This window comes from Anolis sagrei, chromosome 13, assembly GCF_037176765.1.
Source record: "Anolis sagrei isolate rAnoSag1 chromosome 13, rAnoSag1.mat, whole genome shotgun sequence".
Classification (NCBI taxonomy): Eukaryota; Metazoa; Chordata; class Lepidosauria; order Squamata; family Dactyloidae; genus Anolis; species Anolis sagrei.
Window position 1 is genome coordinate 18781162 of NC_090033.1, and position 14607 is coordinate 18795768.

General features: G+C 47.2%; 1 protein-coding gene across 1 annotated transcript in view; it reads left to right on the plus strand.

Moving 5' to 3' along the window:
- Positions 1–8721, plus strand: part of LOC132764905 (arylacetamide deacetylase-like 4) — a 34291-nt gene extending 25570 nt beyond the window's left edge. Inside the window, exons 3-4 of the mRNA XM_067472858.1 lie at positions 2276–2339; positions 7647–8721. Coding sequence (XP_067328959.1) covers positions 2276–2339; positions 7647–8427 — 845 coding nt within the window. The 3' untranslated portion in view covers positions 8428–8721. The remainder of the gene's footprint in view (positions 1–2275; positions 2340–7646) is intronic.
- The last annotated feature ends 5886 nt before the right edge of the window (positions 8722–14607 follow it).

The window sequence follows — 14607 nt, forward strand, 5'->3', positions numbered from 1 at the left end:
CCGCCCTCTCCTCCTCCTCCTCCTCCTCTTTCAGGCTCTGACTGGCGAAGGAGAGGAGAGAGAGGAGAGCTCCCAGCAAGCATAGCCATCTTACGTATTTCCGAAATGGACGGAAATACAAAAATATTTGGCGCATGCCGTTTCGATTTTGAAAATACACTTCCGGGTTTGGAAAAAAGTTTGATATCGTTTCGTATATGGGAAATTAACGGGGGAAAAAACGATATACAAAATTAACGAACGAAACCGCCCAGCCCTAGGTCCCAGGGGCGATGAGGAAGAGGAAGGTCAAGAGGCCAAAGGGGCGGATATTCTTCTGCCCTGGCGGCAATGAGGAAGAGGAAGGTATAGAGGGTGAGGAGGCGGGTCTTCTTCCCTCCTTTCCCTCTTTACCTTCCTCTTCCTCGTAAAGAGGGTGAGGAGGCGGCGCGACACCTCTGCCACTTCCTCAATCGCAGGGCTCAAGTGGCAGCAAGAGGTCCTGGTGGCGATGAGGAAGAGGAAGGTAAAGAGGGTGAGGAGGCGGGTATTCTTCTCTCCTTGCCCTCTTTACCTTCCTCTTCCTCCTCCTAGCCACTGCCAGGGCCTCTTAGTGCCACTTGGCGGCAAGAGCCTCCATCAGTGACGAGGAAGAGGAAGGTAAAGAGGGTGAGGCGGCAGCGCGACACTTCTGCCATCTCCTCAATCGCAGGGCCCACGTGGCAACAAGAAACCCGGGCCGCGACGAGGAAGAGGAAGGTAAAGAGGCTGAGCGGGTGACTGTACTTCCCTCCTCGCCCTCTTTAGCTTCCACTTCCTCCTCCTCACCACTGCCCGGGCATCTTGGTGCCACTTGGCGGGTCTTCTTCCCTCCTTTCCCTCTTCAATTGCAGGGCCCAAGCAAGAGCCCCCGGTGGCGACGAGGAAGAGGAAGGTAAAGAGGTTGAGGAGGCGGGTCTTCTTCCCTCCTTTCCCTCTTTACCTTCCTCTTCCTCGTAAAGAGGGTGAGGAGGCGGCGCGACACCTCTGCCACTTCCTCAATCGCAGGGCTCAAGTGGCAGCAAGAGGTCCTGGCGGCGATGAGGAAGAGGAAGGTAAAGAGGGTGAGGAGGCGGGTCTTCTTTTCTCCTTTCCCTCTTTACCTTCCTCTTCCTCGTAAAGAGGGTGAGGAGGCGGCGCGACACCTCTGCCACTTCCTCAATCGCAGGGCTCAAGTGGCAGCAAGAGGTCCTGGTGGCGATGAGGAAGAGGAAGGGAAAGAGGGTGAGGGGGTGCCTCTTCTTCCCTTCTCACCCTCTTTACCTTCCTCTTCCTCCTCCTCGCTACTGCCATGGCCTCTTGGTGCCACTTGGAAGCAAGAGGCCCCGGCAGCGACGAGGAAGAGGAAGGTAAAGAGGGTGAGGAGGCGGGTCTTCTTTCCTCCTTTCCCTCTTTACCTTCCTCTTCCTCGTAAAGAGGATGAGGAGGTGGTGCGACACCTCTGCCGCCTCCTTGATCGCAGAACCCAAGCGGCGGCAGGAATCCCCGGCGGTGACAAGAAAGAGGAAGGTAAAGACGCCGAGGGGGTGGCTCTTCTTCCCTCCTTGACCTCTTTACCTTCCTCTTTCTCCTCCTCACCACCGCCAGGGCCTCTTGGTGCCATTTGGCACCAAAGGAAGGCGATGAGGAAGGTAAGGAGGGTGAGGAGGCGGTGTGACACCTCTGCTGCCTCCTTGATCGCAGGGCCCAAGCGGCAGCAAGAAGCCCCAGAAAGTGGAAGACAAAGAGAGTGAGGAAGGAAGAAGAGCTGCTCCCTCACCCTCTTTACCTTCCTCTTCCTCCTCCTCACCACCGCCGGAGCCTCTTGGTGCTAGGAAGAGGAAGAAAAAGAGGGTTGAGGGGCAGCAAGACATCCTGAAACCACTCTCCTTTTGCTTAAGTCTGACATCCTGTAACCACTCTCCTTTTGCTTAAGTCTGACATCCTGTAACCACTCTCCTTTTGCTTAAGTCTGACATCCTGAAACCACTCTCCTTTTGCTTAAGTCTGACATCCTGTAACCACTCTCCTTTTGCTTAAGTCTGACATCCTGTAACCACTCTCCTTTTGCTTAAGTCTGACATCCTGAAACCACTCTCCTTTTGCTTAAGTCTGACATCCTGTAACCACTCTCCTTTTGCTTAAGTCTGACACTGAGTGTGCAAGTGATCTTTTATTGCTTCTCTGCAGAGACTGAAACTGATGATTCCCAATCATTCATTTGATTTGGTTCTTTGCTTGAAGGACAGTATCCTAACTTGCTTGGGTTCACTTTCAGACTGCTATGAAAGAATATTGCGGCATATTTCCAGAGAAGCGGACGCGGTGGTCGTGGCGGTGGAGTAAGTGGCGGTTTTGCTATTACGTTCAGATCCGTTTACCATGAGGATGCAAAGTGTCCGGACAGCAGAATTAATGCATTTCGACACCCCTCTAACTGTGATGGCTACGAAATGATGAGAGTTGTAGTAAAGATATTTAGAAAGGAAAGAAAGACTTCCTGACTGTGAGAGCCGTTCAGCAGTGGAACTCTCTGCCCCGGAGTGTGGTGGAGGCTCCTTCTTTGGAAGCTGTTAAACAGAGGCTGGATGGCCATCTGTCAGGGGTGATTTGAATGCAATATTCCTGCTTCTTGGCAGAATGGGGTTGGACTGGATGGCCCAGGAGGTCTCTTCCAACTCTTTGATTCTATGATTCTATGAAAAAAGGGAAGAATAGAGGGTGGGAAGGAAAGAAAGGAATATAGAAGGGAGGGAGGAAAGAAGGAAGAAAGGAAGGAAGGAAAGAGGGAAGGAGGGAGGAAGAAAGGAGAGGAAAAGGAGGGAAGGGAGAAAAAGAAAGAGAAAAATTAAGGGGAGAACAGGAGGGAGGAAGGGAGGAAAGAAGAAAGCGATGAAAAAAGGATGGGAAGGAGGAGGGAGAGAGAAAAGAAAGAAGGAACGGAAGAAGAAAGAGAGAAAAGGAGGGAGATGGAAAGAATCCATGAAGGAATAGAGAGAGAGAAGAATGGAATGAAGAAGGGCGGAAGAAAATAAGGAAGAGAAGAAGCATGAAAGGTGGAGGGGGAGAGGAAATGAGGAAGAAATGGAAGATGGTAGAGAGGGAGGAAGATGGAAAAATAGAAGAAGGAAGGGAAGGAAAGGGAAATGATGGAAGAGAGGGAAGGAAGAAGGAAGAGGAAAAAGGAAGGAATAGAAGAAGGAAGAAAAAGGGAGGGGGAGGAAATGAAGGGAGTGAAGAAGGAAGAGGAAAAAAGGAAGGAAGAAGGGAGAGGGAGGAGGAAGGAAGGAAGGAAGGAAGGAAAGAAGGAAGGAAAAAGGAAGAAAGGAAGGTAGGAAGAGAGAGTGAAGAATGAAGGGAGTGAAGGTGGGAGGAAAGAAGGAGGCGAAAGAGGGAGGGAAGAAGGAAGATGGGGAAATAGAAAGGAATAGAAGAAGAAAGAAAAGAAGGGGGAGGGAGGAAGAAGGAAGGAGAGAAGAAGGAAAGGAGAGGAGGAAGCAAGGAAGGAGAAAGAGGTGGAAAAAGGAAGGAATACATGAAGGAAGAAAAAAGGGGAGGGAAGAAGGATGGGGAGAAGAAGGAAAGGAGGGAAGGAAGGAGAAAGAGGTGGAAAAAGGAAGGAAAAGAAGAAGGAAGAAATAAAGGAAGGAGAGAAGGAAAGGAGGGGAGGAAGGAAGGAAGGAAGGAAGGAAGGAAGGAGAAAGAGGTGGAAAAAGGAAGGGACAGAAGAAGGAAGAAATGAAGGGGAGGGAGGAAGAAAGAAGGAGAGAAGAAGGAAAGGAGGTGAGAAAGGAAGGAAGGAGAAAGAGGAGGGAAAAGGAAGGAACAGGAGAAGGAAGAAACGAAGGGAGGAGAGAAGAAGAAAAGGAGGGGAGGAAGGAAGGAAGGAAGGAATGAAGGAACGAACGAACGAACGAAGAAGAAGGAACGGAGGGAAGGAAGGAAGGAAGGAAGGAAGGAAGGAGAAAGAGGTGGAAAAAGAAAGGAATAGAAGAAGGAAGAAACAAAGGAAGGAGAGAAGGAAAGGAGGGGAGAAAGGAAGGAATAGAAGAAGGAAGAAAAGACGAGGGAGGGAGGAAGGAGAGAAGAAGGAAAGGAAGGGAGGAAGGAAGGAAGGAGAAAAAGGTGGAAAGGGGCAGGAGAGAAGAAGGAAAGGAGAGGAGGAAGGAAGGAGAAAGATGTGGAAAAAGAAAGATATAGAAGAAGGAAGAAACGAAGGAAGGAGAGAAGGAAAGGAAGGGAGAAAGGAAGGAATAGAAGGAGGAAGAAAAGAAGGGGAGGGAGGAAGAAAGAAGGAGAGAAGAAGGAAAGGAGGTGAGAAAGGAAGGAAGGAGAAAGAGGAGGGAAAGGAAGGAACAGGAGAAGGAAGAAACGAAGGGAGGAGAGAAGAAGGAAAGGAGGGGAGGAAGGAAGGAAGGAAGGAACGAAGGAACGAACGAACGAAGGAAGAAGAAGGAACGGAGGGAAGGAAGGAAGGAAGGAAGGAAGGAAGGAAGGAGAAAGAGGTGGAAAAAGAAAGGAATAGAAGAAGGAAGAAACAAAGGAAGGAGAGAAGGAAAGGAGGGGAGAAAGGAAGGAATAGAAAAAGGAAGAAAAGAAGAGGGAGGGAGGGAGGGAGGAGAGAAGAAGGAAAGGAAGGAAGGGAGGAAGGAAGGGAGGAGAAAAAGGTGGAAAGGGGCAGGAGAGAAGAAGGAAAGGAGAGGAGGAAGGAAGGAGAAAGACGTGGAAAAAGAAAGATATAGAAGAAGGAAGAAACGAAGGAAGGAGAGAAGGAAAGGAAGGGAGAAAGGAAGGAATAGAAGGAGGAAGAAAAGAAGGGGAGGGAGGAAGAAAGAAGGAGAGAAGAAGGAAAGGAGGTGAGAAAGGAAGGAAGGAGAAAGAGGTGGGAAAAGGAAGGAACAGGAGAAGGAAGAAACGAAGGAAGGAGAGAAGAAGGAAAGGAGGGGAGGAAGGAACGAAGGAAGGAACGAAGGAACGAAGGAAGGAGAGAAGAAGGAACGGAGGGGAGGAAGGAAGGAAGGAAGGAAGGAAGGAAGGAAGGAGAAAGAGGTGGAAAAAGAAAGGAATAGAAGAAGGAAGAAACAAAGGAAGGAGAGAAGGAAAGGAGGGGAGAAAGGAAGGAACAGAAGAAGGAAGAAAAGAAGAGGGAGGGAGGAAGGAGAGAAGAAGGAAAGGAAGGGAGGAAGGAAGGAAGGAAGGAGAAAATGGAAAGGGGCAGGAGAGAAGAAGGAAAGGAGAGGAGGAAGGAAGGAGAAAGACGTGGAAAAAGAAAGATATAGAAGAAAGAAGAAATGAAGGAAGGAGAGAAGGAAAGGAGGGGAGAAAGGAAGGAATAGAAGAAGGAAGAAAAGAAGAGGGAGGGAGGAAGGAGAGAAGAAGGAAAGGAAGGGAGGAAGGAAGGAAGGAGAAAAAGGTGGAAAAAGAAAGATATAGAAGAAGGAAGAAACGAAGGAAGGAGAGAAGGAAAGGAAGGGAGAAAGGAAGGAATAGAAGAAGGAAGAAAAGAAGAGGGAGGGAGGAAGGAGAGAAGAAGAAAAGGAAGGGAGGAAGGAAGGAAGGAGAAAAAGGTGGAAAGGGGCAGGAGAGAAGAAGGAAAGGAGAGGAGGAAGGAAGGAGAAAGACGTGGAAAAAGAAAGATATAGAAGAAGGAAGAAACAAAGGAAGGAGAGAAGGAAAGGAGGGGAGAAAGGAAGGAATAGAAGAAGGAAGAAAAGAAGAGGGAGGGAGGAAGGAGAGAAGAAGGAAAGGAAGGAAGGAAGGAAGGAAGGAAGGAAGGAAGGAAGGAAGGAAGGAGAAAAAGGTGGAAAGGGGCAGGAGAGAAGAAGGAAAGGAGAGGAGGAAGGAAGGAGAAAGACGTGGAAAAAGAAAGATATAGAAGAAGGAAGAAACGAAGGAAGGAGAGAAGGAAAGGAGGGGAGAAAAGAAGGAATAGAAGAAGGAAGAAAAGAAGAGGGAGGGAGGAAGGAGAGAAGAAGGAAAGAAAAGGAGGAAGGGAGGAAGGAGAAAAAGGTGGAAAGGGGCAGGAGAGAAGAAGGAAAGGAGAGGAGGAAGGAAGGAGAAAGACGTGGAAAAAGAAAGATATAGAAGAAGGAAGAAACGAAGGAAGGAGAGAAGGAAAGGAAGGGAGAAAGGAAGGAATAGAAGAAGGAAGAAAAGAAGAGGGAGGGAGGAAGGAGAGAAGAAGGAAAGGAAGGGAGGAAGGAAGGAAGGAAGGAGAAAAAGGTGGAAAGGGGCAGGAGAGAAAAAGGAAAGGAGAGGAGGAAGGAAGGAGAAAGACGTGGAAAAAGAAAGATATAGAAGAAGGAAGAAACGAAGGAAGGAGAGAAGGAAAGGAAGGGAGAAAGGAAGGAATAGAAGGAGGAAGAAAAGAAGGGGAGGGAGGAAGAAAGAAGAAGAAGGAAAGGAGGGGAGGGAGGAAGGAAGGAGAAAGAGGTGGAAAAAGGAAGGAATACATGAAGGAAGAAAAAAGGGGAGAGAAGAAGGATGGGGAGAAGAAGGAAAGGAAGGAAGGAAGGAGAAAGAGGTGGAAAAAGGAAGGGACAGAAGAAGGAAGAAACGAAGTAAGGAGAGAAGAAGGAAAGGAGGGGAGGAAGGAAGGAAGGAAGGAAGGAAGGAAGGAAGGAAGGAAGGAGAAAGAGGTGGAAAAAGGAAGGAATAGAAGAAGGAAGAAAAGAAGGGGAGGGAGGAAGAAAGAAGGAGAGAAGAAGGAAAGGAAGGGAGGAAGGAGAAAAAGGTGGAAAGGGGCAGGAGAGAAGAAGGAAAGGAGAGGAGGAAGGAAGGAGAAAGACGTGGAAAAAGAAAGATATAGAAGAAGGAAGAAACGAAGGAAGGAGAGAAGGAAAGGAGGGGAGGAAGGAAGGAAGGAAGGAAGGAAGGAAGGAGAAAGAGGTGGAAAAAGGAAGGAACAGAAGAAGGAAGAAACGAAGTAAGGAGAGAAGAAGGAAAGGAGGGGAGGAAGGAAGGAAGGAAGGAAGGAAGGAGAAGGAGGTGGAAAAAGGAAGGAATAGAAGAAGGAAGAAACAAAGGAAGAAGAAGGAAAGGAGGGGAGGAAGGAAGGAGATAGAGATGGAAAAAGGAAGGAATAGAGGAAGGAAGAAAGAAGGGGAGGGAGAAAAAAAGAAGGAGAAAAAGGTGGAAAGGGGCAGGAGAGAAGAAGGAAAGGAGGGGAAGAAGGAAGGAAGGAAGGAAGGAAGGAAGGAAGGAAGGAAGGAAGGAAGGAAGGAAGGAGAAAAAGGTGGAAAGGGGCAGGAGAGAAGAAGGAAAGGAGAGGAGGAAGGAAGGAGAAAGACGTGGAAAAGGGAAGGAAAGAAGAAGGCAACTAGGGGAAAAAGGAAGGAAGGAGAAAGGTGGAAAAAGGAAGGAAAGAAGAAGGAAAGGAGTGGAGGAAGGAAGGAAGGAAGGAAGGAAGGAGGAAGAGGTGGAAAAAGGAAGGAAAGAAGGAAAGGAGGGGAGGAAGGAAGCAGAAAGAGGTGGAAAAAGGAAGGAATAGAAGAAGGAAGAAAAGAAGGGGAGGAAGGAAGAAGGAGAGAAGAATGAAAGGAGGGGAGGGAGGAAGGAAGGAGAAAGAAATGATGGCTGGAAGGAAGGAAAGAGAATAGCAAATACGTTATTGTATGTAGATGACACCGTATCACTGTCATCCTCTTTAGGTACGGGTTGGGACCGGAACACGCCTATCCCAACCAGTACGTTGAGTGCGAGAAGGCCACCGTCCACTTCATGAAGCACGTGGCTGACTACAACGTCGACGCCTCCCGGATCGTAGTCTCCGGGGACAGCTGCGGAGCCAATTTTGCCACCCGGATTTGCCAGCTGCTGGTCTCCCGGAGCGACCTCCCCCGGATCCATTCCCAGGTCCTGATCTACCCGGGACTCCAGGGCATGGACTTCTACTTGCCGTCCTACCAGCAGAACAGCAAAGTGCCCATCCTCTGGAGGGAGACGGTCATCTACTTCTGTTGCCTTTACCTCAACAAGTGCACCTCGGTCATCGACGACGTCCTGGAGAGCCGCCACGTCCCGGAGAGCGTCCTGAAGAAATACCGGAAGTGGGTCAGCGCGGACTTGATCCCCGAGGAATTCAAAGCGAGGGGCTACCGGCCCCAAGACACCGGCTTGTACGAGTTCAAGCCCAAGGTCTACGAGGAGATGAAAGCCGTCTTGGAGGAGAACTTCTCTCCGCTTTTCGCCCCGGACGAGACGATCGCGAAGCTCCCGCAGACGTACATCTTGACCTGCGAGTTCGACGTCCTCCGGGACGATGGGTTGTTGTACAAGAGGCGGCTGGAGGACAACGGGGTCCCGGTGAAGTGGGTCCACGTGGAGAACGGCTTCCACGGCGTCGCCATCCTCTTCGGATATGGGTTGTTATCCTTCCCGTCCGCGGAACGGATTGTGCGCGAGACAACAGATTACATCAAAGGACTATGAAGAGAGGAAACGGAGACAGAAATGAAGCCAACGCAAGAGCTGAACTGATTCTTCATCCACCTCATCTTCTACTACGCCTTTGGTACCACGTTCCCTTAAACTCTATTTCTAAACTTTGGTGGAAAGCACAAAATTCAGCATCAAGTAGAGATATGAACCCTGATTTTGGGGACCGAATCATCTCACTGGAAAGCGAGGAAAGATATGGACGTCCAACCAAGTCAAATCATCTCTCAGAAATGTCTTTGGTTCCTTGAAGAGATCCATTCACAAGTCTAGTGGTGGTCAACAGCCATGATGTTGGTGCTCAACTCAGGAAAGATATGGATGCCCAACCAAGTGAAATCATCTCTCAGAAATGACTTTGGTTCCTTGAAGAGATCCAGTCACAAGTCTAGTGGTGGTCAACAGCCAGGATGTTGGTGGTCAACTGAGGAAAGATATGGACGTCCAACCATGTGAAATCGTCTCTCAGAAATGTCTTTGGTTCCTTGAAGAGATCCATTCACAAGTCTAGTGGTGGTCAACAGCCATGCTAGTCAACAGCCATGATGTTGGTGGCCAACTGAGGAAAGATAACGACGTCCAACAAAGTGAAATCATCTCTCAGAAATGACTTTGTTTCCTTGAAGAGATCCATTCACAAGTCTAGTGGTGGTCAACAGCCATGATGTTGGTGGTCAACAGCCATGGTGGTCAACAGCCATGATGTTGGTGCTCAACTGAGGAAAGATATGGACATCCAACCAACCAACATCATGTTGGTGGTCAACTGAGGAACGATATGGACGTCCAACCAAGTGATACCATCTCTCAGTAATGTCTTTGGTTCCTTCAAGAGATCCATTCACAAGTCTAGTGTTGGTCAACAGCCATGGTGGTCAACAGCCATGATTTTGGTGGTCAACTGAGGAAAGATATGAACGTCCAACCAAGTGAAATCATCTCTGAGAAATGTCTTTGGTTCCTTGAAGAGATTCATTCACAAGTCTAGTGGTGGTCAACAGCCATGATGTTGGTGGTCAACTGAGGAAAAATATGGACGTCCAACCATGTGAAATCATCTCTCAGAAATGACTTTGGTTCCTTGAAGAGATCCATTCACAAGTCTAGTGTTGGTCAACAGCCATGATTTTGGTGGTCAACTCAGGAAAGATATGGACGTCCAACCAAGTGAAATCATCTCTCAGAAATGACTTTGGTTCCTTGAAGAGATCCAATCACAAGTCTAGTGGGGGTTAACAGCTATGGTGGTCAACAGTCATGATGTTGGTGGTCAACAGCCATGGTGATCAACAGCCATGACGTTGGTGGTCAACTGAGGAACGATATGGACGTCCAACCAAGTGACATCATCTCTCAGAAATGACTTTGGTTCCTTCAAGAGATCCATTCACAAGTCTAGTGGTGGTCAACAGCCATGATGTTGGTGGTCAACAGCCATGGTGGTCAACAGCCATGATGTTGGTGCTCAACTGAGGAAAGATATGGACGTCCAACCAACCAACATCATGTTGGCAGTCAACTGAGGAACAATATGGACGTCCAACCAAGTGACACCATCTCTCAGAAATGACTTTGGTTCCTTGAAGAGATCCATTCACAAGTCTAGTGGTGGTCAACAGCCATGATGTTGGTGGTCAACAGCCATGGTGGTCAACAGCCATGATGTTGGTGCTCAACTGAGGAAAGATATGGACGTCCAACCAACCAACATCATGTTGGCAGTCAACTGAGGAACAATATGGACGTCCAACCAAGTGACACCATCTCTCAGAAATGACTTTGGTTCCTTGAAGAGATCCATTCACAAGTCTAGTGGTGGTCAACAGCCATGATGTTGGTGGTCAACTGAGGAAAGATATGGACATCCAACCAAGTGGCATCATCTCTCAGAAATGACTTTGTTTCCTTGAAGAGATCAATTCACAAGTCTAGTGGTGGTCAACAGCCATGGTGGTCAACAGTCATGACGTTGGTGCTCAACTGAGGAAAGATATGGACATCCAACCATGTGAAATCATCTCTCAGAAATGACATTGTTTCCTTCAAGAGATCCATTCACAATTCTAGTGGTGGTCAACAGCCACGGTGGTCAACAGCCATGATGTTGGTGGTCAACAGCCATGGTGATCAACAGCCATGATGTTGGTGGTCAACTGAGGAAAAATATGGTCCAACCAAGTGAAATCATCTCTCAGAAATGTCTTTGGTTCCTTGAAGAGATCCATTCACAAGTCTAGTGGTGGTCAACAGCCATGATGTTGGTGGTCAACAGCCATGGTGGTCAACAGCCATGATGTTGGTGGTCAACTGAGGAAAGATATGGATGTCCAACCAACCAACATCATGTTGGTGGTCAACTGAGGAAAGATATGGACGTCCAACCAAGTGAAATCATCTCTCAGTAATGACTCTGGTTCCTTGAAGAGATCCATTCACAAGTCTAGTGGTGGTCAACAGCCATGATGTTGGTGGTCAACAGCCATGGTGGTCAGCAGCCATGATGTTGGTGGTCAACAGCTATGGTGGTCAACAGCCATGGTGGTCAACAGCCATGATGTTGGTGGTCAACTGAGGAAAGATATGGACGTCCAACCAAGTGAAATCATCTCTCAGAAATGTCTTTGGTTCCTTGAAGAGATCCATTCACAAGTCTAGTGGTGGTCAACAGCCATGGTGGTCAACAGCCATGATGTTGGTAGTCAACAGCCATGGTGGTCAACAGCCATGATGTTGGTGGTCAACTGAGGAAAGATATGGAAGTCCAACCAAGTGAAATGACTTTGGTTCCTTGAAGAGATCCATTCACAAGTCTAGTGGTGGTCAACAGCCATGGTGGTCAATAGCCATGATGTTGGTGGTCAACAGCCATGGTTGTGTCTTCTTCATCAAAAGAAGTAGAGAGTTTGAAACTATATGATATGAAGGATACCTACGTTCCTGACCGTGGTGACCTGAAACCAAATCGCCATTAAATTTCTGAACTTCAGTAACAGCATGCCATAGAGTCACCTTGGAGGACACGAATCTGGGAACATCTGCTGGACACACAATCGGATCACCTAGAGGACCTAGCAAAGTTCCCAGACTGGGCATTTTCTCCTCCCTGGATACGAGTAAACAAGATTACGGATTTCTCTTCACCGCTTTTAGGGATTTTCCTGGAATTTGAAGTATGAATTGGGACCAAGGTTGGTAGGGTACATACAGGCCTCAGGAACGAAGACCTGAGACTTCTCTCTCTGTGTGTGTGTTTGTTTGTTTATTTATTTATCTATTTATTTATTTATTTAATGACATTTTTAAGATCCCACATTAGGGTTTGAACATTGCCTATTTAAATAAATACATGAGATGTTCACCACGTCTCGTTTATGAATCGCTCAGACAAGCATTTGCAAACATGCCTCCGACGGCATCTTCTCTTCCGCCGTCTTCCCTTTGAGTTACTCTCTGTCCTTTATCAGATGCCATATCATGACATTCTTCCTACTCACCCAAATGCCTGAGAAGTTGGCCAACAAGGAAGTTCTGCCATTTCGGGGTCACACTTCATAACATGCCCAATACCTGAGATATTATGCAGCAAGGATGGCCCATTGATTTCACATGCGGCAATTGGTAGAACGTGGATCCTGATGGAGATGGGGGAGGGATGCCGACTCCATGGAGCTAACTTGCGCCATGATGGAGATGTGGAGATATGCATCTAAATAGTCTATGAATAGACTCAGGATGTGGAGATATGCATCTATATAGTCTATGAACACCAGAGGACACCAGAGAGCTAAAGAACCTGATACTTGTCTCCATAAGTCAATAATGACCTATGACTGAGAGAACCCCCCCCCCCCCAATGTCCCCTTATCATTACTCAACGTTGACTTATGGTAGACCCATGAATGAGCGACGTTATGATGGATGCATGAATGAAAGTCCTCCATGTCTCCTTATCCTTGGGGCTTACAAAGTATACTCAACGTTGACTTATGGTGGACCTATGAATGAGGAACCTTCATGTCTCCTTACCCTTAGGGCTTACAATGTTTACTCAACGTTGACTTATGGTGGACCTATGAATGAAGGACCTCCATGTCCCCTTATCTTCAGGGCTTGCAAAGTATTTTCAACATTGACTTATGGTGGACCCATGAATGAGGGACCTTCATGTCCCCTTATCCTTAGGGCTTACAAAGTATACTCAACGTCGACTTATGGTAGACCCATGAATGAGCTACGTCATGATGGATGCATGAATGAAAGTCCTCCATGTCTCCTTATCCTTGGGGATTAGAAAGTATACTCAACGTTGACTTATGGTGGACCTATGTATGAGGGTCCTTCATGTCCCCTTATCCTTAGGTCTTGCAAAGTATACTCAATATTGACTTCTGGTGGACCCATGAATGAATGATGTCATGGTGGATGCATGAATGAAAGTCCTCCATGTCTCCTTATCCTTAGGGCTTACAAAGTATACTCAACGTTGACTTATGGTGGCCCTATGAATGAGGGACCTTCATGTCTCCTTATCCTTAGGGCTTACAAAGTATACTCAACATTGACTTCTGGTGGACCCATGAATGAATGATGTTATGGTGGATGCATGAATGAAAGTCCTCCATGTCTCCTTATCCTTAGGGCTTAGAAAGTATACCCAACGTTGACTTATGGTGGACCTATGAATGAGAGACCTTCATGTCCTCTTATGCTTGGGGCTTAGAAAGTATGCTCAACGTTGACTTATGGTGGACCCATGAATGAGAGACCTCCATGTCCCCTTATCTTTAGGTCTTGCAAAGTATACTCAACATTGATTTATGGTGGACCCATGAATGAACGACATTATGGTGGATGCCTGAATGAAAGTCCTCCATGTCTCCTTATCCTTAGGGCTTACAAAGTACACTCAACATTGACTTATGGTGGACCTATGAATGAGGGACCTCCATGTCCCCTTATCTTCAGGGCTTACAAAGTAGTCTCAAAGTTGACTTATGGTGGACCCATGAATGAAGGACCTCCATGTCCCCTTATCTTCAGGGCTTGCAAAGTATTTTCAACATTGACTTATGGTGGACACATGAATGAGGGACCTTCATGTCCCCTTATCCTTAGGGCTTACAAAGTATACTCAACGTTGACTTATGGTAGACCCATGAATGAGCGACGTTATGATGGATGCTTAAATGAAAGTCCTCCATGTCTCCTTATCCTTGGGGATTAGAAAGTATACGCAACATTGACTTATGGTGGACCTATGAATGAGGGACTTTCATGTCCCCTTTTCCTTAGGGCTTACAAAGTATACTCATCGTTGACTTATGGTGGACCTATGAATGAGGGACCTTCATGTCCCCTTATCCTTAGGGCTTACAATGTTTACTCAATGTTGACTTATGGTGGACCTATGAATAAGGGACCTTCATGTCTCCTTATCCTTAGGGCTTACCAAGTATACTCAACGTTGACTCATGGTGGACCCATGAATTAGAGACCCCCATGTCACCTTACCTTTAGGTTTTGCAATGTATACTCAACATTGACTTATGGTGGACCCATGAATGAATGATGTTATGGTGGATGCATGAATGAAAGTCCTCCATGTCCCCTTATACTTAGGGCTTACAAAGTATACTCAACGTTGACTTATGGTGGACCTATGAATGAGGAACCTTCTTGTCTCCTTATCCTTAGGGCTTACAAAGTATACTCAACGTTGACTTATGGTGGGCCTGTGAATGAGGGACCTTCATGTCCCCTTATCCTTAGGGCTTACAAAGTATACTCAACGTTGGCTTATGGTGGACCTATGAATGAGGGAACTTCATGTCTCCTTATCCTTAGGTCTTGTAAAGTATACTCAACGCTGACTTATGGTGGACCTATGAATGAGGGACCTTCATGTCCATTTATCCTTATGGCTTACAAAGTATACTCAACGTTGACTTATGGTGGACCTATGAATGACGGACCTTCATGTCCCCTTATCCTTAGGGCTTACAAACTATACTCAACGTTGACTTATGGTGGACCTATGAATGAGGGACCTTCATGTCCCCTTATCCTTAGGGCTTACAAACTATACTCAACATTGACTTATGGTGGACCTATGAATGCAGGACCTTCAAGTCCATTTATCCTTAGGGCTTACAAAGTATACTCAACGCTGACTTA